Source organism: Hakea prostrata, chromosome 3 (assembly GCF_041222555.1).
Source record: "Hakea prostrata isolate BN-2017 chromosome 3, UWA_Hpros_2, whole genome shotgun sequence".
Lineage (NCBI taxonomy): Eukaryota > Viridiplantae > Streptophyta > Magnoliopsida > Proteales > Proteaceae > Hakea > Hakea prostrata.
In genome coordinates this window covers 20,762,712-20,787,010 of record NC_142602.1, presented here as the reverse complement: position 1 = coordinate 20,787,010, position 24,299 = coordinate 20,762,712, and the positions used below count along the sequence as shown (strand labels likewise).

The window sequence follows — 24,299 nt, the reverse complement described above, 5'->3', positions numbered from 1 at the left end:
TTGTCCTTTCAATTTCTTCATCATAGTTATGCCCCTATTTTGAAGATCTATTCAATCCGTCTTGTTATGCTATTATCCTTATAATACTACTCTAGTTTCAGCCCTCTTTCACATCTGAATTCTGTTTCATCTTAAGTCCATCAAATCTGAAATTGATTCCCTGTGAAAGGTCCTATTTGGCTATTGTTATGATCAATCAAATACAGTATTACATTATTGCCCCTTTGAGCTCTTCATGCCTTCATAGCATAACTCAAAACCAGATCTATCGCGAAGATAGCGAAACACATGCTTCACTGCCATCCAATGCTCTTTCCTGGCTTCACCTCTTCAGCATGAACCATTGTCACATCCCGCCCTAAATCCACCAAGGGGATACCCTATCTGGATTACCCGGGGAGTGAATTACTGTCCCGCCGATCAAGTTTAGGAACGATCATAATCACTTAGCACAATAATATAATCAAAAGCAAGAACAATTCCTTATTTTCAAATAATTCAATAATAAAAGTCGAGAAAGTACCTCAGAAGGATTCACAAATAACATCAGAGTGCGGAAAGGATTTCATTAGTATAAACAATCAAGTGTGAAAAGGAGGGAGGAAACCCATCCTATAAAAATAGCGGAAGATGGTTCGACTAAAATTTAAAGATTACAACCAGTTCACCAAATAACAAGTGAAACAACTAAACTATAGTCTCGACAATTCAAATAAAAGGTTAAAAAGGGAATGAGGCGACATCCCATCCCTAACACACAATATAAAACTGAACTACTACAAAAAGTCCCGATCTCGGTCTACTCGTCTTTATCAACTGGTTCATCGCCACCGAGATGATACAAGTCTTCAACTCGGCCTCCGAGAGGGTTGACTCGCCACGATCAACAAGTGGTAGTACCTGCAGGAAAGTCTAACAAAGTATGTTGCAAAAAGGAGTGAGTTCGAAAGAACTCAGCAAGGAAAGTTATTCCATAATAACATAAATCATATGATGCGCAGCATAGCATGATGCAATATGATATGAGACATATGATGCAAATATGAATCTAACTCTAAGTATGCTGGTCATCTAGGGTAGACATGCTTTAAGTCATAGCACCGTACTTCTCTGGGTCGTCAGTCACTCTCCCATTTCCATATCTTGGGAATGCCCGGGGAATATCGGTAAAGTCCTCAAAAAAACCATGGTTGGGGATTTAGTCACCACTCTCTCACATCACCATTTGGTATAAGTATTGGCGCATGTCACAGTAAAGCCTAGCCCAATGCAAGTCATCTACTCAGTCATATCAACTCAGATCCAGATACGTCCATTCCTCGCCCCCGACGATCCTTTCCGGTATCCTTCTCACTAGAGTCAGCGTAATCCCGGATTACGAACTCATCAACCCAATTGGTCATCCACAAATAGTAAACGGGAAGCTCTCACGTCCTCTCACGGGTTGGTTACCGGTCTTGAGCGCCCGTGAGTCCAAGTCTATCCATATGCAACCCTACCAATAAATGGCTCCCATAATGAGATTTATGACCTCTCACGGATTGGTTACCGGTCTTGAGTGCCCACAAATCCCCACTGCTACCACGGGTCATTCGGTCTCAATGCCCTTCCGATTCGGGTCTGATACGACAGGGACATCCTAGCCAAACTACTAGATAGTCCTATATATGTCATCCAATAACCCGGGAAAGAGTCGATAGGCACCTTCGGAGAACATCCTATACTATTCCCTCCGGTGCCCAAGGACAGAAGCGTCAATAGGACACTCCCCAATCCCAAGTTATACGTAGGCAATCACATATTCAAGTTCATCACTTCTCATGCATCCAATACATCTTCATAATACAAGTTAAATAATGATATTGAAATGAATCATCATAGACATAAGTAAACAAGAATAGTAATGTAACATGACAAGAGTATAAAGATTTCAATACTACTGTTCTAACACATATATCACAGTCTTATAACGATTAAAAGAAATCAAGAGATTCTATTCATAAATAAGAACATAAATCATAAGTTGATGATCTATATGTTTATGGAGATAACCATCCTTACCTTGGGTTGAATTGATGATGAATTGAGAGTACCAAGAAATAGTCCAAAATAATTGTTAAGGCCCTAAACAAACATCAATAATAAGTTAGAGAAGGAATCGGGAAGATTGGATGTCAAACGGATCAAAACGGAGCAAGGTTGCTGTCAGCAACAAGTTTGGTCGATGGTCTTGGTCGATGGTATCGACCAAAATTGTCTTCGGGACAGAATAATGGATTTTGGGGATTTCGGTCCGAAATGGGTCTTCCGGGGTTCGGATCGATCTGAAACTTGGAGGGATGATTAATAACAATGTAAGAACACTACCTAGCAAGTATTATCACAATCCAATGGTCCAAATGAAAACCCCTAAATTGAGGTCCTATGTTCTAAAGACAAGAATCCTAGCATTTATGAGAAATTGATGTAATTGAAAGGGAAGCTAGAGAATTAGTTGGGGAATAGGTTAGGAACATGATTACAATCATTTGCAAGCCAGAGATTAGACTAATCATACTCCACATCTCAGTTTAGTATAAGAAATCAAGTTGTTAAGCAAGGAATCATGGTAATGTATATGTAAGGATCAAGATGCAAGTGAAGCATAGCAAGAATGAAGGAAAAGCAAGTATAAATGGGAAGAGACGTTCATGGCAAGGTGTTTGCAAGGTTGCAGCACGTTGGCCATGGTCTCATCAGTAAAAGAAGAAGGGAAGTGAGTAGAATAGAGAGCAAGAAAGAGAATCATACCTTAGGAGATGGTAGTTGGAGAAGAGAGACAAGGATTCTTGTAGAAGGTCATCACCCAAGCTAAGGAGGAGCCTAAGAGGAGCCTTCCCATGTTCTCAGGTGTTGAAATGAGTAAAATATCGTTCTAGGTTCGAGGTTTCACTTAAATAGAAGAAGGAATATCCAAAAAGCATCTTTTTCTCGATTCTGGGCAACTTTGGTCGATGGTCCTTGGTTGATGGTATTGACCAAAACCATCGACCAAAACAGGTAACAGGTTTCAGCAGAAAATCCAGAAATAGTTCAGCAACTTCGAACAGGGATTTGGAGGGCTATACAAGGTCAAATTGAGTGAGGTTTTCTCCTACAAGTCAATCAAGAAGTCTAGTTTCCAGAAATACCTTTGGATCAAGCATTTAAGGTCATTAGGTCCACCAACTAAGCTCACCTTCTTTGATGCGCAAGCAGGATTTGCCAGACACAGTTCAGCAACTCCGGACAGGGATTTGGAGGGCTATATGGGGTCAAATGGAGTGGGGTTTTCTCCTACAAGTCCATAAAGAAGTCTAGTTTCAGGAAAAATATTTGGATTGAGCACAGGAGTTCATTTGGTATTTCAACTAATTCACCCCTCTTCGGTGGGCAGATTCAAAACTAACACTGACAATGCTCTCAAGTGAGGGGCATCATCGTCAATGTTCACGAGCTTGGGTTCCGACACCAAATCATCAACCAAAAGGGTCCACAAGTCTCATTTCCCCCCACTTTGGGTTTTCGGACCTACAAACATAATAGGTCCCGGGCCGGGCCAAGGTAGGATAAGGCCAAACATTACAAATCTACCCTAAGGGAAAGGTCTAACATGGCTTCCTAAGGTTTTCAAAGATAATAATATTGAAACTAAAGTCCAACTTTAAGGTCTAATATCAAACAAGTCTTTCTTTATCCCAAAATAAAAAGGGTGTTCGGGCTAGGTTTGGGCTGGATGTTACAACCATACTCAACAGTTATCAGAAAAACTAACTAGAACTTCAATAAAGGTGTATGCTCCAAGACTGTAAGATGCTCTTAAATTTGCAGGTTATGTTTGATGAAGTCTTTTGTTATTTTTTCCCTTTCCCGCAACAGCAGGATGCTGTAAATTAAGCTTTCGAAGTGAAAGTAATTCATAGGCAGTGCACAGTGCATGCTAAAATGTTGTTGCTAAAACCAGCTCTTTGGTTGGCAACCATTGTTTCCCCTAATGTTGACCGTCCTCAACTTCTCCATCTCTTCCAGCTTGAGCTATGGTTCACATTCGGCTTCCTTGAAACCAAACAATACTATGCACAGGTGAAGACCTGTCACACTTAAAAGAGTGCCAAGGAAGCAGCGAATCTGTAGCGGCTGCTTAACATTTCAAGCAGAATTAGTGAAGGTTAAATTCTGCATCACTACTGGCTATCAGTGCTAATACTTTATAGATTGTTCACAAAAAAGGGTGCTGATTGTGTTGAGAGTATTTGGAGAAGTTCTGCAATTTCTTTTCTTTAGATCTGGTAAACTGAGCTTTAGTGGTATGCATACCAACTTATAATCTGTCTACATGACTGCCAAGAAGTTAGATCCACAAATTGAGCAAGTCAAACTTCAATCTGTCTCTCATAGTTCAGTGTACGCTCTGTTTAAGTAGAAGAAAGGGTTTTGAGCATACATAAGAAACTGCTTAATTGTAAATCTGTGTCCAACCGTTTTCCACTCAATTATATCTTGGAATCAAGTTCTTGAAGTCTACCATTTTAAACGGTTGAATCATTGTGTGCCATTTTAAATAAGTAGCTTCAGGATACTTTAATGAATAAGTCCCTTTTAAAAAACTTTATTGGCTACAGGATTGAGGTGAACAAAATCAACAATATATGGTAGAAGCTTCTTTCTCTCTCTAATATCTGGACAACATGGTACACTGTCCAGATTTGTAAAATATACCATACACAAGCTGGTTTTGAATTTAAGCAAGTAAACTTGTTCAATGCTGAAATGTCACATGTGGGCCAACATCTGAATCCTGTTTAGGCCAAGTAGATCTACGTTATCAAATGTTGGTGACCCTTTACCATACATTGCACCAAGTTTTTAAGTATCCTTCCACACTTGCAGACATGTATCTGTTGTTATTGTGTATTAGTTTGATTTCAGATATTTTATGGCTTGAGGATATTTTTGTAATTTCTCTCTTTCTTCTTTAGTATAAAGAAAACTTTGTTGTGGTCCCTTGGGACAAGTCATCATCCCCCCATTGTTTTCAGTACTGTTTTCTTTCTGATATGATACCTATGAAAAATTGTGTTGGTAATGTAAGGAACCTCATCCTTAATATATAATCAACTGAATGCACTGATCCTGCCGTACTTTATTTATACTTGTTTATAGTGTTTTATACTTTTATGCTTGAACACTGTAATAGAATAAAAAGGAGAGCTACCCTGTGCACAAGGCTCCCGCTACTGTATTGTGTTGAAGCCTTGAAGGAGCGAATGTTTTATGCTTCAGAAGTTTATTTTGCATATATCCTAAGCATTTCTATATGTTTCTTAACCATTTTCATATGCGTCTTGTGTCGCTTCAACATGATACAGTACATCTCACATATGCCTCCTTCCTATATATCGATAGTCTTGACCTTGCTTTACACTGATGTTTGGCTCTTATCTCTACATGTTATTGTTAAATTAAAAAAAAAAAAAAAAAGAAGTTACTTGCTCTATAATAAAATGAATATGAGCTGCACAAAGGCCACATCTCAACTTCTCTCAACTAAGCCACATCCGAAGTTCACCATCCTTATTTCATGCTTTTGAACAATTGCAGATTTGCTCTTTGATGGGCTGCGAGCATTTGCAAAGAAATCACCAAACATGAATTCTCTTGTCGGATTTGGATCAATCGCTGCCTTTCTTATAAGTGCGGTGAGTTCTATTCAAGTCTGAGATTGTGCTTGGAAATGGTTTTCTTTTTCTTTTTTTCTCCTATTCTTTCTATTTATATAATCACCTTGCCAAGTACTGTGGTAGTTACAGGATCTATTTTGCAGGTGTCAGTGTTGAACCCTGGGCTTGACTGGGATGCTTCATTCTTTGATGAACCAGTGAGTTGTTTTACCCTCTATATTCTGGTATTTTGGATGAAATCTTGATAATTTGTGAATTAGTCTTTGCTTCCATGGACCTGGTCTTATTATAGAGAAAAATCTTTGGAACGAGTTATAATATGCTATGATCATGGAAAGTGGGAAGAGAGAAAGAAATAGACCATCTGCTGTTCATCGTCATTCTTTGCATTCAGTTTCTGTGGAATTTGAACACCAGTTTTGGCTCATCTCCTTCAGAGAACATCGTGTGCTGGAGTTGTTTTCTGTTTCAGAATATTTATGATTAGAAAGTTAAAGGCTTGTTGAAGCATTCAAAGTTTATTCAATGCTTCAGCAAGATAATAGTCCACTATTAAAAAAAATTCACATCTATAAACCAACGAAGTACTGCCTAAAATCAGAGGTCAAAATTTTGTTAAATTGACTTTTCTTCTCACCTGCAAACAATAAAAATACTTGGGGTATGGTCCATATTGACAAAGTCAACCCAATTACATGTGACACGGTTTGTGCATATCTTTTATTTATCTCGCTATCCATACTTTCAATAATATGATACTCCATAATTCGGAGCAGTTCCTAGTCTATCTTCGACCATGTTGATTTATAACGTCGGTTACGGGGGACTTTGGATTAGTTGTTGTCATAGGTCATTAATGTTGACCTGTTGATCCTTATGAACTGCATGACATAGATTGTAGTTGAACGGGGGCATTTACCTTGCTTTATAGTGTATCTTCTTCAAAGTTCAAATAGTCTCAAACAGAACTAATTTTTTCAAACAATTTTAAAAGACTTATGTCTTTTTTTAAGTTATGACTTATGAGTGGTGGAGATGTATCATGCTCCTGTTAACAAAAATAAAGTGATATTTACAGTGAGAATGACAGCAACAGCATAAAACTAATGAGTCGTTGGATTAAATCATGAGAGAGGGTTTACCTGAGAGAAGAGACTACTATTTTGGAGAACCAATTTGGTTTTATGCTTGGAAAATCCATGACAGGATCTTTCTCTTTTTTTTCCATTAGAGGCTCATGGAAAGATGTTAAGAGTGCAAGAAGGATTTGTATATCCTCTTAATTAACCTAAAAAAGTCCTACAACAAAATCCCTAGAGGGTTAATCTAGCGTATACTAGAGAACAGAAGGGTGTCAAGTAACTATGCGATCAATTATTCAACATATTTATGTTGGAGTAGTTACAAACATTTTTGTTGGAGTAGCTACAAATATTTATTTTTTATCCATCCCAAAAAAAAAAAAAAAAAATGGGGGAGGGGGTTATCAAAGTAAGGACTGCCCAGTTAACACTAGATTACATCACAGATCAGCCTTAAGCCCATATTTGTTTATGCTTGACTGCTTGTCATGGATTATTTTACTGGAGACATACAAGATGAGGTACTTTGGTTTATGCTTTTTGCTGATGATATTATCTTGGTGCATCCTTCTTCGACCCCCTTTCACATTGGTCTCTTCTGTACCAATCTCCGATAAAAGATTAAAACCAATGGTTACCATTCTCTTTCTCTGATCTAGCCAACAGATATTGTTCTTGGCATGGTCCAAGCTTCAGGTGATTGTGGGCCTGGCATAGGATGCTTGTACCCCTTGTGTATAGTCTAATTACTATTTCAACCCCAAGTACATTGTCTATGCAAAGTTTGCCATTTTATTTGTATGACCAGCTGTTCTTTAAGCTAGAATCAAAGAACCATCATACAGGCATATGATCCTCAGAACTGTGTTGCTACTACAAATGCATTTGCTTCTGAACTGTCTTCTTTTTGTGATCCATGTTTTAATGCAATGTTTGGTTCATTGAAGGGCTCTTGGTGTTCAACTTTTCTAGTTAAGTTTCTTAATAGGCTGTTGTGTTTGTAGTATAGGTCATGCTCCTTGGTTTTGTACTTCTTGGACGTTCTTTGGAAGAAAAAGCAAGGGTCAGGGCTTCAAGCGATATGAATGAACTCTTAGTAAGTGCTCAGTACTCGATTTCTATGATTTGGTAGAAAAAATTCCTTAAATTAATGTATTTTTTGCTTGTATTACAATTACTGCTCCATGGTACCACCTGCATTTCTTGTTCCCGGCTGCCCAATATTATCAGGGTGTGAGTGTGTCTTGATGATTCAGGGTTGATTTAATCCATGTTCAAATTGATCAAATATTCTGTACTTACTGTTTTTAGTAATAACATGAATGGATAGTTTAAAAGGGTCCTATATCAATGTACTCATTGGCTTGTTCGTGATCTTCATTTCTCTTATTGTTCTTTCCAGCTGGATACATCAGCATGAAAAGGGACAGAGTGGTGTGGTTTCAAATTTTTTGGGTTATTATGGCAGACTGAAGGGCTTTAACTCCTTATAACTGTAACAAAGAGATTAAAAGGATGATTTTATGAGTAACTGGATTCTCCAAAAAGTAATTGTATGAAGAATGGTAGGAAATTTGTTTGTGGTAGTTCACTAGTTACTTTTGCTATTTATATATCTTTTTGGGCACTGTAGGAAAAGTTGCTGCAAGTTTAAATTTTTGTATTTCAGCTGTTCCCGGGTATCTTTTAATTTTAGTCGACAAAGAACTAGACCATTAAATTTGTGTTTACAGATTACTGGTGACCTTTTTAGATACTTCACAGGTTGCAGACTAGGTAGTTCTGTGATATTTCATTGGAATTCTGATGCAATGTATGAGAACAGCTATACAAGAATTTCTAGTTTACCCAAAGTGGAAGTATGGATTAAGTTCTCCACATGACAGTTTGGGAACTTGGTACATGTTGTATCCCTCCATTTATTCTTTTAGCATGTTTGTAATGGTTTATCAGTGGATTGATCATTTATTGCTTGCTCGGTTTCTTGCCTGGCATGAATTGAACCTGATGCTAGTGTGTCTGTTAAAACAGGCTTATTTCTGTTTGTTTGTATGCTTTTCAAGGGTGTCAACTAGTTTCTTTAAGATATTAATGTGTGTTGTTGTTATAGTCCCTTGTATCATCTCAGTCACGATTGGTGGTCACATCCTCTGAAGGAGATAGGTCTGCTGATGTGCTTAGCTCTGATGCAATTTGCATTGAGGTGCCTACTGATGATGTTCGAGTTGGAGATTCAGTGCTAGTTTTTCCTGGGGAAACTATTCCTGTAGATGTGAGTGAGTTAAGCTAAACAACCTTTTCCCCTGAAACTGCATTCCCTAATGCCTAGAAGTTTAAACTTGATAATGATGGCAAACCAATAAATTGATGTATTTTCAATCATTACGTTAAATTATTTTTGTCATGATTCTCCCTTACAGTTCATGGATAAACTAGTAGGATGGTAGCAGTTCCTTCTGGACCCATCTACTGAAGATTTACCGATTTGTTTTGCTGTTGACCTGCTTTCTTATTTACATCTTAACTGAATTAGGCTATAGACGATTACTTTGTATTTTTGCCTTATTTTCACTTGATGACATGATACTGTAGACTAGCATGACCAGAGTATGATGACATCCAGATGTTTGAGTGAATTTCCCTCTCCAAACATAATCCTATTTAATAATGACATATATCCCTTAAAAGTTCATTATAATTCAGAGATTAATATTTACTTTTGTGGAGCTCAAAAGCCCTTCTTTTTTTCGGTTTTTAGTTTCAGTATCATAAAACCTAATTGGCATATGCTTTACTAGATCATTCATCATTCATATAATTGCTAAAAAGTAAAAGAAATATAACTAAAATATGTATTATTTTTTTTCTTTTCAATGATACAGTCCATTCTTGAGATCACATCTTAACTTTTGCAGCAATCTTGGGTACATGTTGCCCAGGTGTTTAATTTTAGAGTGCAAGGTCAATTTTGCCTGTGGAGATTTCAGTGTCATGACTTTCAGATGAGGGATTACATCTGTGCTTTATTAAAAATGATAACCAGGAAATGAACAGAAATTTTTTTATACTAATTTATTTTTTATGAGGCTATGATGCTACTAGGTTCTTTGTTTCTGATATAGCTTATTTATTTATTAATTTTTTTATTGCGTGAAGATTTCTGGTATATCTTCATGTGTCGTAACAGTCTTTTTCTTCTAAGATGTATCATCTCCACCATGGCTTCTGCTTTTAAACTCTAGCATTTTGATTTGTAAGCCATGATGACATTTTTACATACCGTGCTTTCTTTCTCCCATCATTTCTGATCCACTAGCATTTGTGCATCTCCGAATAGGCGAACTTGAATACATGGTCCTGTCATCTCAATAAACACCATCCTATTGATTTATAAGCTTACATTATCTCTTTCTAAAATTTATGTTGAGTTATATCTCTTCAGCAATCTGATTGAGCCCCAACTCACAAAGGAACATGCAGAGTGGTAGCATACTGCAAATTGAATAAAGCCATGAGAGTGCATATGTTCTTCTGATCAATGTGGTTCCTTTTGGATTAAACCTTTTTTTTTGTTTTGATGCCAGAAGGCATGAAAATGTGGATGCAAGCTTTTTTTCACCTTTTCTAATATTATTATCTATTTTATTGAGGGATCTGCAGGGTTGCACATAAGTTCTTATGAGAACAATATGCATGAATGATTCCATGAAGAAAGAGAGATTCTTGGAAGAGGAGAAAAAATTTTGCACTTCAACCCTCTTAAGAAGAGAACCAAATGACAATTATGAAGAATTAAATCCATAAGGAAACAAAGTAAAATAGTGACTAAAAGAATCAAATCTGTTCCAGAATAATGCTGGAGAATACTTCACTAGAGAAAAGTAAAACAGAATACTTTTCTAGAGAAAAGTAATACCAATATGTGCACTATCTCAATTTTAGAGTTCGGTTGCAACTTGTGTGCTTCTCAAAATCTAACAGAAGGATATTAACTACTTTTGCAGGGTAGAGTTCTTGCTGGTAAGAGTTATGTGGATGAATCTATGCTTACAGGGGAATCACTTCCTGTATCTAAGGAAAGAGGACTGACAGTTTCAGCTGGGACAATAAACTGGGTATGTTATTGCACAGAATAATCTAAAATTTTGTTAAAACTTGTTTGGGAAGTTGAGAGAAGTTCAGTATAACTTTGGCAAAAAAAGAATCAAAACCTTGTTAGAACTATAGAATTGGGTCTTTGATTAAAGTAGATACATATTATTCTAACTTCACTCTGTATTTTAAATATTTGTACCTCTTCTTCTGGGTGAAGATCATGGTATATATTTTCCCCTCAGTCCAATCTCTCTTGTTTTACCACCCCTTTCGCATGGCAAAATGTATCTAGCTTACTGATTGCTTTTATATTGACTCACTGTTTCTTGTTACCACTGTAAACCATATGTGTTCATTTGTTCTTAAAACTTCTGTTAACATCTCTTGTTTCATTTTCTATTTTTTCTCCTTTTTGGTGTATTTTAGTTTCAGTAATTGTGTAACTGCAGTTTTTACCTTAATTCCAGGATGGTCCTTTGCGAATTGAAGCCTCTACCACTGGTTCTATGTCAACAATTTCCAAGATTGTTCGAATGGTGACTACACTACTTTTCTTTAATTATCAAAACAGTACATACTCCTATACTTGTTTTGTAGTTCAATATATTCTCTGAAAGCTTCCTTGTTTAATGCCTACATCCATAGGTTGGTTAGAGACTACTGCAAGTTTAACATGATGGATAACAATACTCAAGTATATCATATAGGACATGTGTTATTATTTGGATACTGCCATGAGTTGGTTAGAGACTACTGCAAGTTTAACATGATAAATAACAAACTCAGTATATTGTATAGAATTTTTTTGTTGTTCTGGATTTTAGGAGGTTCTATATATGTGGCTGTTTGAATCTTGGGTTGTAGAAATTCTAACTGTCTGCATTTGCAAAATCTAAGATTGTATAGACATTTATTGTTGTTCTGGATTTTAGGAGTTTCTGTATATGTGGCTGTTTGAATCGTGGGTCGTAGAGATTCTAACTGTTTGCATTTGCAAAATCTAACATTGCAATATGCTTTTTTTCATGCTCATGATGTGATTGTAGTTGTAGTTTTCCTATCGAAATTAGAAGAATGGGAGGATGGATAAAAGTCCTGTTTGCAAGGAGAAAAAGAACAAGTGTTTATAAGGAGGGAAAAAAGGAAAAGAATGATGTATTACTTTTGGTCTCTTCTAACTTTGATCACAGGCCCATCATTAATGCCTATGGATCTAAACTATTGTCGATCATATTAATGAATTCACCATGTCCATTCCGACGCTTTTTGTCACATCCACCCAGGGGGTACCCTATCTGGATTACTCGGGGGAGTGATTCACGGTCCCGCCAATCAAATTTAGGAACGATCATAGTCACTTAGCACAATAATATAATCAAAAGCAAGAACAAATCTTTGTATTAAATTAATTTAATGATAAAAGTCAAGAAAGGATCTCAAAAGGATCAGAAAGAACATCAGAGTGCGGAAATGGTACAAATAAGATAAATAGTCAAGTGTGAAGAGGAGGGAGGAACCCATCCTATAATAATAGCGGAAGGTAGATCGGCTAAAAATAAAGGTTACAACCGGTTCCCAAAGTGACAAGGGAACAAACTAAACTACAGTCTCAATGAATTAAATAAAAGGTTAAAAAGGGAATAAGACGATATCCCATCCCTAACACATAAGTGCAAAACTGAACTACTCTAGATAAGTCCCAATCTCGGACTACTAGTCTTTATCAACGTGTTCACCGAAGCCAATGTGGTACGAGTCACCAACTTGGTCTTCAGAGTATTGACCGTCATAGTCAACTGTAATAGTACTTGTAGAAAAGTCTAACAAAATATGTTGCAAAAAGGAGTGAGTTCAAAAGAACTCAGCAAGGCAATCATTCTATAAAACATAAGCCATATGATACAAGCCATAACATGATGCAATATGATATGAAACACATGATGCAAGTATGATTCTAACTCTATGAATGCTAGTCTCTAAGGTAGACATGTTTTAAGTCATAGCACCATACTTCTTTAAGTAAGTCTCAATCACTCAACACCGGGGGGAATTGGGTCCTGCATCCCTCTCAGACAATCCATGCCTGGGGTTTCGGTCACCGCTCTCTCACATCACCATTTGGTCTAAGTATTGGCGCATGTCAAGGTAAAGCCTAGCCCAATGCAAGTCATCTACTCAGTCATATCATATCAGATCCAGATACATCCATTCCTCCCATCCTGGGATCCTTTCCGGTATCCTTCACACTAGAGTCACGGATATTACCCATCGGACTCACCAACCCTATTGGTCATCTACAAATAGTAGACAGGAAGCTCTCACGTCCTCTCACGGATATGACCCACCAATCTTCGAGCGCCTGTGAGCCCAAGTCAATCCATTTACAACCCTACCAATAAATGACCATTTTCGGGTATCCATAGTATGGTTCATGTCCTCTCACGGGTTGGTTACCGGTCTTGAGCGCCCATCAAACCATACCCTACCACGGATCGTTCGGTCTCAATGCCCTTCCGATTCGGGTTTGATACGACAGGAACATCCTAGCCAAACACCACTAGACAAGCCCTATGCATGTCATCTAATAATCCATAAAAGTGTCGATGGGCACCTTCGGAGAACATCCTATACTATTCCCTCCGATGCCCAAGGACAGAAGCGTCAATAGGTTACTTCCCAATTCCAAATTATACCTAAGCAATCACATGCTGAAGTCCATCATACCATAAATAATTCATACATCATCATAATAGAATTTAAGTCATAACATTGAAATGATTCATCATATATATAAGTACAAGAATGACTAATCATTATAACAAGGACATATATAAACACAATATTATTGTTCTAAAGCATGTGTAGCAGTCCTATGATATCCAAAAGAAATAAAGAAACTATGTTCGCTAAGTTATGAATATCAAGGCATAAGCACATAGCCTATGTATTTATGGTGATAATCATCCTTACCTTAAGTTGAGTTGATGATGATCCAAGAGTCACAAAAGAATGATTCAATAATAGCAATAAGACCCTAGACAAACATAAATGAAAGATTAGAGAAGAAATCGGGGAAATCGGAGGTCGAACGGGTCAAAACGGCAGAGGATACAGTTCAGTAGCATGTTTGGTCGATGCTCTTGGTCGATGGGATCGACCAAGACAGTCTCGGGCTGCATATATGATTTTGGGGATTTTGGTCCGAAATCGGTCTTCCGGGGCTTGGATCGATCCGAAACTTGGAGGGATGATTAATAACAATGTAAGAACACTACCTAGCAAGTATCATCATAATCCAATGGCCCAAATGAAAACCCTCAAATTGAAACCCCAAGTTCTAAAGACAAGAATCCTAGCATTCATGAGAAATTGATGTAATTGAAAGGGAAGTTAGAGAATTAGTTAGGGAATGGGTTAGGAACAAGGTTACAATCATTTGCAAGCCAGAAATTAGACTAATCATACTCCACATTTCAGTCTAGTATAAGAAATCAAGTTGCTAAGCAAGGAATCATGGTAATGCATATGCACGGATCAAGATGCAAGTGAAGCATAGCAAGAATGAAGGAAAATCAATGTAAATGGGAAGAGACATTCATGGCAAGGTGTTTGCAAGGTTGCAGCACCTTGGCCATGGTCTCATCAATAAAAAGAAGAAGGGAAGTGAGTAGGATAGAGAGCAAGAGAGAGAATCATAGCTTAGAAGATGATAATGGAGTCAAGAGACAATGATTGCAATGATTGGGGGCAAGAATCCTTCACAAACACCAAGAGAGTGCCTTAGGAAGCTCCACTCTCGTTCTCAGTGGCTTAGATGAGTGTAATAGGGTTCAAAACACGAGGCTAGCATATATAGATGAGAGAATATTCCAAAAAGCATCTTTTACTCGAATCTGGGCAGCCTTGGTCGATGCTCTTGGTCGATGGGATCGACCAAAGACAGTTCAGCAGAAAACTCAACAATAATTCAGCAACTTCGGACAGGGATTCGGAGGGCTATATGGGGTCAAATTGAGTGGGGTTTTCTCCTACAAGTCAATCAAGAAGTCTAGTTTCAGGAAATACTTTCGGATTGAGCACAGGAGTTCATTTGGTACTTCAACTAATTCAATCCTCTGCGATTCGCAGAATTTCATTAAACACTTACAATGTACTCAAGTAAGGGGCATCATCGTCAATGTCCATGGGTTTAGGGTCAAACACCATGTCTTCCACAAAGAGGGCCCACAAGGACTTCTTCCTTCACTTCGGGACATTGGATTTACCCCAAGGAAAAGGTTGGACATGACCTCCTAAGGCTTTCAAAGATAATAACACTAAAATCAAGGTCTAACATCAAACAAGTCTTTCTTTATCTCAAAACAAATAGGGTGTCCTGGTTAGGTTTGGGCTGGATTTCACACTAAAAGTGAGATTTTTTTTCACTTTTTTCCCCTTTTCCTTTATGGTGGATTACGATCATGCTTTATTTGCTTTGCAAAGTGCTGGATGTGAAATTAAGTTTAATGATGATGTCTTATTTCATTTTTAAGGTTTTCATGTTTGCAACAATTGAAACTTAGTGTAATTTGTGGTGGTAAAGCTAACCAACCAGTTCAACTTTAAAGGCTAGATGATTACCTGATGCTTGAGTGTCCTAAATGTGTGACATAAATGCAAAACTTTGACTTTTTTTTTCTTAAAATACCATACTGCAGGTTGAAGAGGCTCAAGGCCATGAAGCACCCATACAAAGGCTTGCAGACTCAATTGCTGGGCCATTTGTATATAGCGTAATGACTTTAGCAGCTGCTACATTTGGTTTCTGGTAGAACTTTCCTATGTCACTTGTTTTCTTTTGGAAATAATTTATTTTTGAAAATTAAATTGAGACAGGGAAACTCTAAATGTCATCTGGTATAGGGAAGTTTTAGCATGATCCAACTTGTTACCCATCTTAAACGTCATTACGAATTAAAAATTGTAAAACCTTTCTGACATTGAAGCTCTAGTCAACTATGCTTTGTTCTAACTTGGTTCAGTTCACTGCATAATCCTATTGCACCTTTCTATTCTTTTAGTAATATATCCCCTCTTTTCAAATCTTTCTTGAAATCCTGAACAGTTGCATGTTCCAATTGTAATTGACTACATCCACTGTATTGTCAAGGGGATAATAGAATCTTTATCTCAGCAAGAATTGTGAGAAGGGTTACACATACCTCTGAAAGAAAGCATGTGAGCTTTTAGTGGGAATTTCCTAAGTTTTTAATGGACATTTGTAGTCTAAAATTCCCCACTAAGTTTAGACAGGTGAGAGGTGAGATTATAAACCAGGTTCGTCTCCGCACAGTGGGGAAAAAATACATAAAAAACTGAATTGGAGAGTCCTTGGGGCTTTTGTAGACCAAACAGAATTCAACCCTGTTAAAATAATTCAGAAAATCAACAACTAAGTGCAGGGAGTTTGACCTTTTCGTCGCCATACCTCATAGCAATTATCCTTAATTGAAAATTATGATAACTTATTGTACTGTTTGTGCGTTCATAGTCTCATTCCATTTGATCCTGTGCAGTGTATTAATTGTTGGATGTGTTCTTAGGTACTACATCGGGACATACATATTTCCAGATGTGTTACTAAACAGTATTTCTGGGCCTGATGGAAACCCATTGCTTTTGAGCTTGAAGCTTTCGGTTGATGTCTTAGTGAGTTCTGATTACTCACAATCTCACTTTTCATTTTCATAATATGTACGTCTCATAGCAGCCTCAAACTTCATGTAAGACACTTGTTTCTAGTTTCGGCTATTCATTTCCCTCCCTTTGTCACATCTGTTTTGGTCCTTTGGATCAGAATGAAGCCTGACTTCACATTGTGGGGATTGCCTTTGGCTGAGGCTGTGAAATAAGTGTACATGCTCTGAAACTACTATTGATTTTTCACAGAGAATATATATTTTTATGGTGCTAAATAAATGAATAAATATATACCATAAGCATTTGGAGTAGTGTCTGGATAAAATCTCTATCACAAATGTGAAATGACAAGATTTGCCCTCAGTTAAAGGAAAGTTGAGGATAACTAACAAGTTATTTATCTTAAGCATGCAGGGATACTTAATGCAGTACATCTACATAGTTCAAGTCATTTATGAGCAGGTCACCCTTGGTACCGAACATGTGTTAAGATATGACCCATTGACAGCTCTTCCCATTATTACCCGTTGTTGTTCCTGTCCTTTCAATTGAGGTTCACAACAGTGGCAGGAATGATGCAGCGCATGATGCATGAAGCATTGTTGCTAACACTTCTTTATGTGCATGTAAATTTCTAGTAAGTATCATAAAAGGGATGGCCTCTGAAGTCTCCCCCCTCCCTGCTCCCCCTCCTTCTTCCTCCCCCACCTCCACCCCTGAAATCCTTACCTTCAGCAACCCCTGCAACTCCTCACCCCCTCAACCACCACCTCTACCCTGGAACTCTCTTTTCTCCCACCCTTCTTCCTCCACTCCCGAATGTACTCTCTCCTATATCCCTCCCTCCTCCTCTACTCGATACCCCCTTGTCCATTGCCCCTCTGCTGCAACCAAACCTGGCATTCTCCACTGGAAGTTGGCTGTGATCGACCAATTTCTTGGCCCTTGTCCTCCTCTCAACATTGTCAAAACCTCTCTCTCCAAGCAATGGCACGCTCAAGGCTCTTTGGAAGCTTTTGTCATTGACACAGGCATTTTCCTGTTCAAACTCCCCTCTGCCTCTTGCAAAGCAAAAGCCCTTGATGTTTCACCATGGTTTGTTGGTAAGTCTCTTGTATTTACCAAGTCTTGGGAACCTTCAAAACCTTTCCACAGGGTCGACTTTAGCTCTATTCCCCTGTGGGTCAATCTCCCTGGCCTCCCTCTGGAATTCTGGAACCTTGACTGCCTCAGCCGTATTGGCTCTACCCTTGGTCGCCCTCTCCGTGCAGACCATAAACCCTCAATTTGCAATGCCTCTCCTATGCCCGTATTTGTGTGGATATCCCTGCTGATAAGCCCCTTCCCCCCTACATCTCCATTGAAGATGACCTTAGTCTTCACTATGATCAGTTTTTTGTACACGACTGGATCTCAAATAGATGTACTACTTGCTCTTCATTTGGACATGATGATTCGAATTGCTCTGCTGCCTCTCAAGATCCTGCTACTACTAGCCCTCTGCTACCGTTGCCGTCGCCACAAGTTTACTCCCCTATACCATCTCCGCCTGCTCTGCTGCCAATGGATAAAGACTTTATGCCTCCTGCATCCCGTCTCCAGCGCTTCTCATCTCATCATCAATAGACTAGAACAATGTTCTATCAATGTCGCCGTCAACTCTCCGGTTCCCTCTCCAGCAACAAAGACTTACTGGCGAAATCGAAGAGGTCAGAAAAAGCTGTTGACTTCCTCGCTGCCGCCGGAAAAGACACTGTCTCCTAATGAAATTTCTGACTCTTTGCTGCTGTCGACATCAAAGCCCTGCCTGCCGTCTATTTTGCTGCCTCCTTTAGCGCAGATTCCAAGTGAAGATTCAGTTGATCTGCTACCACAGATGTTACAGTCCTCTTTTTCGCCTGAACTTGTGTTGTCTCCGTTTGAAGATACTTTTGCTCTGCTGCCAGATTCTGCGCTGCCACCTGACATCGCTTCTGCACAAGCTTCTCCGCCTTGCTCTAATGAAGGATCTTCGGCTCCTTGGTTGCTGCGACCCTCTGAGTCTCTGAGATCAAGCTCTCTTGCAATCCAGGTAAGTACCTCAACTTTTGACGGTAACTGTGCCTTGACTTCTACCCCTGGTAAACCCATCCCCTCACGTCTTTCTCTCTCTCATCCCACACTCCCAAACAACCTGAAACCAACCCATTTGATCCAATCATCCACAAAACCCAATTCCAATACCCCTTTTATCCCTTTTGGCTCCTTTGATGGGCCTTACCAAACTTTTTCTCCCAATTGGCCCACTTCGTCCACCACCATTACCCCTAATATAAATGGCCTAAGCCCAAGCCCAAGCACACCTCCCTCTATTACTAACCCATCACATCACCAATCCACTTGCCTTTAGTACCCTTTCAAATAACGCCAGCCCAAGCCCACCTCTTTCCACCCCTACCCCTAGCCCACCCCACTTCACCACCTTACCCCTTTAAAGCCCTCCTAACCGGTTATGGCCCAGTAACCACTCTTGGAACCCCCCCCCCCCAATTGCCAGACCACACACATCCCCATCCCCACCCCCCACCCCAACTCTCTGTCCCGTAACCAATCTCCCAACCCCAACTCTCCTTGTGGCCCTGCCTCCTCTAGATCTTGCTCCACTATTGACTCCAGCATTTTTTAAACTCCCTCCCCCTTGAATTCCCCCTTGTGTGAGTCTATCCCCCCGCCATTGTGTGACCTTACATCTATCACCAATTCTTTTGCTCCTCTTATCAGGTCTTTCAATGCCACCTCCCGCCCCCCCAAGCATTCTCAATGACTAACCTCCTCATTTAGAACATTAGGGGTCTCAACTCCCTAGCCAAACAAGCCAAAGTCAAATCCGCCATCCATAAATCAGAAGCTTCACTTTGTGCCTTTCTTGAAACCCATGTCCATACTGACAATGCCTGTTGAATTGCCCTCTCTATCGCCCCCTCTTGGTCATTTCTCTCTAATTCCAATATTATCCCTAATGGGCGTATTTGGATTTTATGGGACTCGACCAAATTTCATGCTTCCCTAATCTCCGCCACCCCCCAACTCATGCATCTTCGTCTTACCTCCCTATCCTCCCCTTTGAGCTCTTTTTTCTTTATCACCATCATCTATGGCCTCAACCGATCCCCTGATCGTGCCCCCCTTTGGAATGGTCTATGCACCATCTACATTTCTATTGTGGGTCACCCCTGGGGTATTGGAGGCCACTTTAATATTGTCAGGTTCTATCACGAAAGAGTAGGTGGTTCCTTGCCTGACCCATTGGCTGTCGATAACTTCAATTCTTGCCTTAACGATGTGGGTCTTTCCAATCCATCATCTCACATGGCATAACCGAAGGTCAGGTGATGCCCATATCGCCTAAAAACTCGATCGATTCTTTGTCAATGAAGATTGGCTCTCCCTTCTCTCCACCTCTTTTGCCTCTTTTACCCCCCTCTCTCCGACCATTCTCCTTGCCACCTCCACATTCAGGACCCCCTCTCTTTTGGCCCCAAACCCTTTAAATTCTTTGACATGGGGACCTCAAGCCCTTCCTTCCTCTCTACTGTCCAATCTACTTGGAACCAACCGGTGTATGTCATTCTCTTCCCCTTGTTGCTTTCGCCTGAAAGCTCAAGAACACCAAAAATGCCCTTCGGTCCAGGAACTCCTCTTCTTTTGGTAACATCTCCTCCCGAATCTCCTCTTGTTTTTTGGAGCTTTCTAGGGTTCAAAATCTTCTCCAAAATGACCCCCACAACCCCTCTCTTGCAGATATGAGAAATCTATCTCCCTGGACTTATCTTCTCTTATTTCCCAGGAAGAAAGATTTCTTCGTCAAAAGGCAAGAATCAAATGGCTTGAGCTTGGGGATGCCAATACTGCCTATTTTCACCGCTCCCTAAAAGCTCGCCTTAACTTCAATTCCATCCCCTGCCTTCTCTCTCGGAGCGGCTCTTGAGTCTATAATCCCCCTAGTATCAAGGCCAAAGTCACTTCCTTCTTCTCCCATCTTCTCTCCTCGACTTCTCTCCCCGCCTCCCTTTTAAACAAAATTGTTGACCCCTCTTCCCTTGATTCCCTTAGTTCCATCCCCTCTCTTGAGGAAATCATCTCGGCCATCCGCTCCCATAAGCTATAACATGGATGAGGTCGTCCACAATGAAATCCCTATTAGCCAAGAAGAATCCCAAACTAAAGCCATCAAGGCTAGTTTCTTCTTCAATCCCTCTTAGCTTTCCTCCATCAACCATACCTTCATTTGCCTTATTCCAAAAAAGCTCGTGGCCACTTCCCTTTCAGACTTTCGTCCCATCTCTCTTTGCAACCTCATCTATAAATTCATCGCCAAGGCTCTTGCAAACCGAATCATGCGAGTCATCCCCTCTCTTGTTAGCCCCAATCAATCTGCCTTCATCTCCGAGAGTAGCATTTTGGATAACGTTCTTCTCTGTTCAGAGATTGTTCATGGGTTTGATAGAGCTGACCACTCCCCAACAGCCCTCATTAAGGTTGACCTCCATAAAACATTTGATTCCATTCGTTGGGATTTCATTAGTGAAGTCCTTTCTACAATGGGCTTCCCCCATCCCTTTGTCCACTAGATTAAGATCTACATATATACTTCCCATTTTTCTATCATCCCCAATGGATCCCTTCTGTGGGTATTTCCCCTCCCAGGTCGGTATCCGTCAAGGTTGTTCCCTCTCCCCCTACCTCTTCTCCCTGGCTCTTTAAGTCCCCTCCCGCCTTCTCCAAAACAAAATCGATCAACTTTTCATCTCCGCTATCCCTAAATGCAAATCCCTGAAGCTCACCCATCTTGCTTTCGTGGATGATCTTATGATTTTCACTAAAGCTAACCACTCCTCCATCTCTTCCATTCTTGAGGCCTTCTCATCCTTTGAATCTCTCTCTGGTCTTTGGGTTAACTTGGAAAAATCCTCTCTCTCTCTGAAGTCTTTGATCCTGTCCGCTCTTCCCTTCTCCTCCTTATTGGCTTTTGGTTGGGGTCCTTCCCTGTCACCTACCTCGGCCTTCCCCTCATTCTTGGCCGCCTCACTGGCTATCATTGTTCTCCAATGCTCGATCACATCTAGAAAAAGCTCCAACTCTGGAAAGGTAAACTCCTCTCCTTTGCTAGGAGTAGTGCTCATCCGCTCTGTTCTCCAATCCTCTTATCTCTATTGGATTGAAATCTTCTCCATTCCAAAATCCATTATCCGGACCATGGAATCCCTCTGTTGTGCCTTCCTTTGGTAAGGTCACGAATCCTCCCGTTTTCTTCATCCCATTGGCTAGATCTCTGTCTGTCGCCCCAAATCCGAAGGGGGACTGGGCCTTCACAGAATTTTTGATATCAATCTTGCATACCTCATGAAACTCGTCTGGAAAATTGCTTCCATGCACAATTCCATATGGGTTTCTTGGATTTACTCTCAGTTGCTAAAATTGGAGTCCATTTGGATTGTCTTCATCCCTCCTAACCCCTACCGGGTCTAGAGAAAACTTCTGCTCCTTCGTCCCCGCGCCCTTCCTGTTGTTTCTACCCAATCTCCTTTGGATCCTCCACTTTTTTCTGGCTAGACCCTTTGCATTTGTTGGGCATTCTCTTTAACCTCTTTGGGCCCCACTTTGTCTATGATACCCAGATCCCCAGGCTCACTACTCTCTCCACTTTCATCTCTAATGGTTCCTGGTCCTCCCCCCCCCCCAAGTCTCACACAAGTGTGGAACTCTCTACCCCCTCTTGCAGCTGGCACCTCTCCAAGTGACATAGCTATCTAGCTGCCCTCCCCCACTAAGCTTTTCTCTACCTCCTCTGCTTGGAACCTTATCAGACACCCCTCTAACCCTGTCCCCTGGGCCCCTTGGTTTGGTTCAAAAGCCACATCCCCCATCGCTCCCTCACTCTCTAGAGAGCCCTTAACCTAGCCCTTCCCATCCAAGCATTCTTCATTAGCCGCCATATCCCGGTTAACCCTAATTGTACCCTTTGTTAGAACTGCAGTGAGGACCTTGAGCACCTTTTCTTCTTATGCCCCCTTCTCCCGCTCTCTCTGTGCCACACCCCGATTTCATCAAACCAAAGATGCAACAGTGCGAACACTTACCGGTCTGTTCTCGAACCAACCCAGAATCAGGTTGCAGTATACACCCATTTGTCACAAGAATCAATCATAACAAAGTAACTGGATTAAACACAATTACATGGGGACAAAAGGGAGAAAAACATGTCATTTCTTTTCCATCAAAAGTCACTGGTACATATGTACATACCCTCCAAGGCTAGGGTGAAGCACACCAAAAAGAAATACCTGATGCCGCCCCCAACAAGTGACATACAAACTACAACAGGAAATAACATTCTTCCAACCATAGGGTTCCTATCACGCCCGTACAAGTCGTAACTCATACCCCACGTTGACGTCCACTGTGCCGAAATCTATTAAGTGACTGGCAATCCCACTCAATCTATGTGGGTCGGGAGTAGGCACATACGTCACACGCACAATCATCTCCATGATTAGAAGTAGTGGGGGTCCACCAATCCCCGTAATTGGGAACACACGCCGAATATGCCTCAAGTGTGAAGTCGGGAGTGGAACGATCGGCATCCTCAGATAATGCTGAATCTATAAAACATGTGTACATACAAAAGTGAGCTCATAGAGCCCAGTGGAGGGAAATATCTGAAGAGCAAGCATAACAATATGTCATGATATTATGATGTACAAACATATGCTCTAGCATACAATGCCTAGGTCCGTGAAGGTTAAGCACTATTCCGGTCGCAGTGTAATATCCTTCCAATACCCCCACAGGATTTAAACATATTCACATAATCACAGGAATACCACCGGACCGTTGGGTTACTCACATTTCACCCTAGACAACCGCATGAGGCCCACGGGCTACTCACATTTCACCCACATCCCATTGGTTGACCAACACCTAATCCCCTATTGGCAAGGGAAGTAGCACTCAGATATGCACTCTAGCCATGCACTCTAGCCATGCAATCTACTATGATGATTATGCGGGGTCCAAAATATGTTCTGTGTCCCATACCACAGTCATACAGCTGGCCTCGTATACAATATAGAATTAGAACGAAATGCTTTCCACTATAATTAAGTCATTTCATACCCATCATAGTAATGAGTGTGGGAATACCGAGTGTACAGTCCAATAGTGTAATACTCATCATACACTTCTACCGGGAAGTACGATCACACATTCAAGGTATTTCTCACATCATCCCCAGAGGGTACGTATGCATCGATAATCATATACACATGCATTGCAATTATATAAATATCATGCTATGCCATGCATGTCCTAATTACATCAATTCTACACATAATATATGCATGCTTGTATGACCAATAAAATAATATAAAGATCCATGATGCATGAGAGTCCTAAGTTCCCACTCGCCAATTACTTGTCGGTTCTGCGTAAGCCTCTTTAAAATTCACCTTGAGCTAGCTTGTATGCGCGTCTCCTCTTTCCTCTAGGCCTTTAATGGCCGTTCCTCCTCTCCTCACGTTCTCTTTATCTCTCTTATGCTCTCTGTTTTCTTCTCTCTCTCCTCCTCTCCTTTGTTCTCTGTTTTCTCAATTCACCTCACGCAATACCATTTTTCACTTTATTTCCCCTTCATTACTTCATCCAAGTTATCTAGGTAAAGTGGTAAGATGAAGACACCACTTAACTTATGTGTCACTTTCTCTTT

The 24,299-nt window shown here is 40.2% G+C and overlaps 1 protein-coding gene across 2 annotated transcripts in view; it reads left to right on the top strand.

Moving 5' to 3' along the window:
- LOC149021503 (copper-transporting ATPase PAA2, chloroplastic) overlaps positions 1–24,299 on the top strand; it is a 41,855-nt gene that overhangs the window by 4,126 nt on the left and 13,430 nt on the right. The window contains exons 3-10 of one of the 2 annotated variants that reach the window (XM_089149733.1): positions 5,620–5,717; positions 5,843–5,896; positions 7,791–7,877; positions 8,892–9,053; positions 10,786–10,896; positions 11,344–11,412; positions 15,574–15,683; positions 16,459–16,564. In XM_089149733.1, the coding sequence (XP_089005859.1) occupies positions 5,620–5,717; positions 5,843–5,896; positions 7,791–7,877; positions 8,892–9,053; positions 10,786–10,896; positions 11,344–11,412; positions 15,574–15,683; positions 16,459–16,564 (797 nt within the window). The remainder of the gene's footprint in view (positions 1–5,619; positions 5,718–5,842; positions 5,897–7,790; positions 7,878–8,891; positions 9,054–10,785; positions 10,897–11,343; positions 11,413–15,573; positions 15,684–16,458; positions 16,565–24,299) is intronic. The other variant, XM_089149734.1, reaches the window with a different exon arrangement.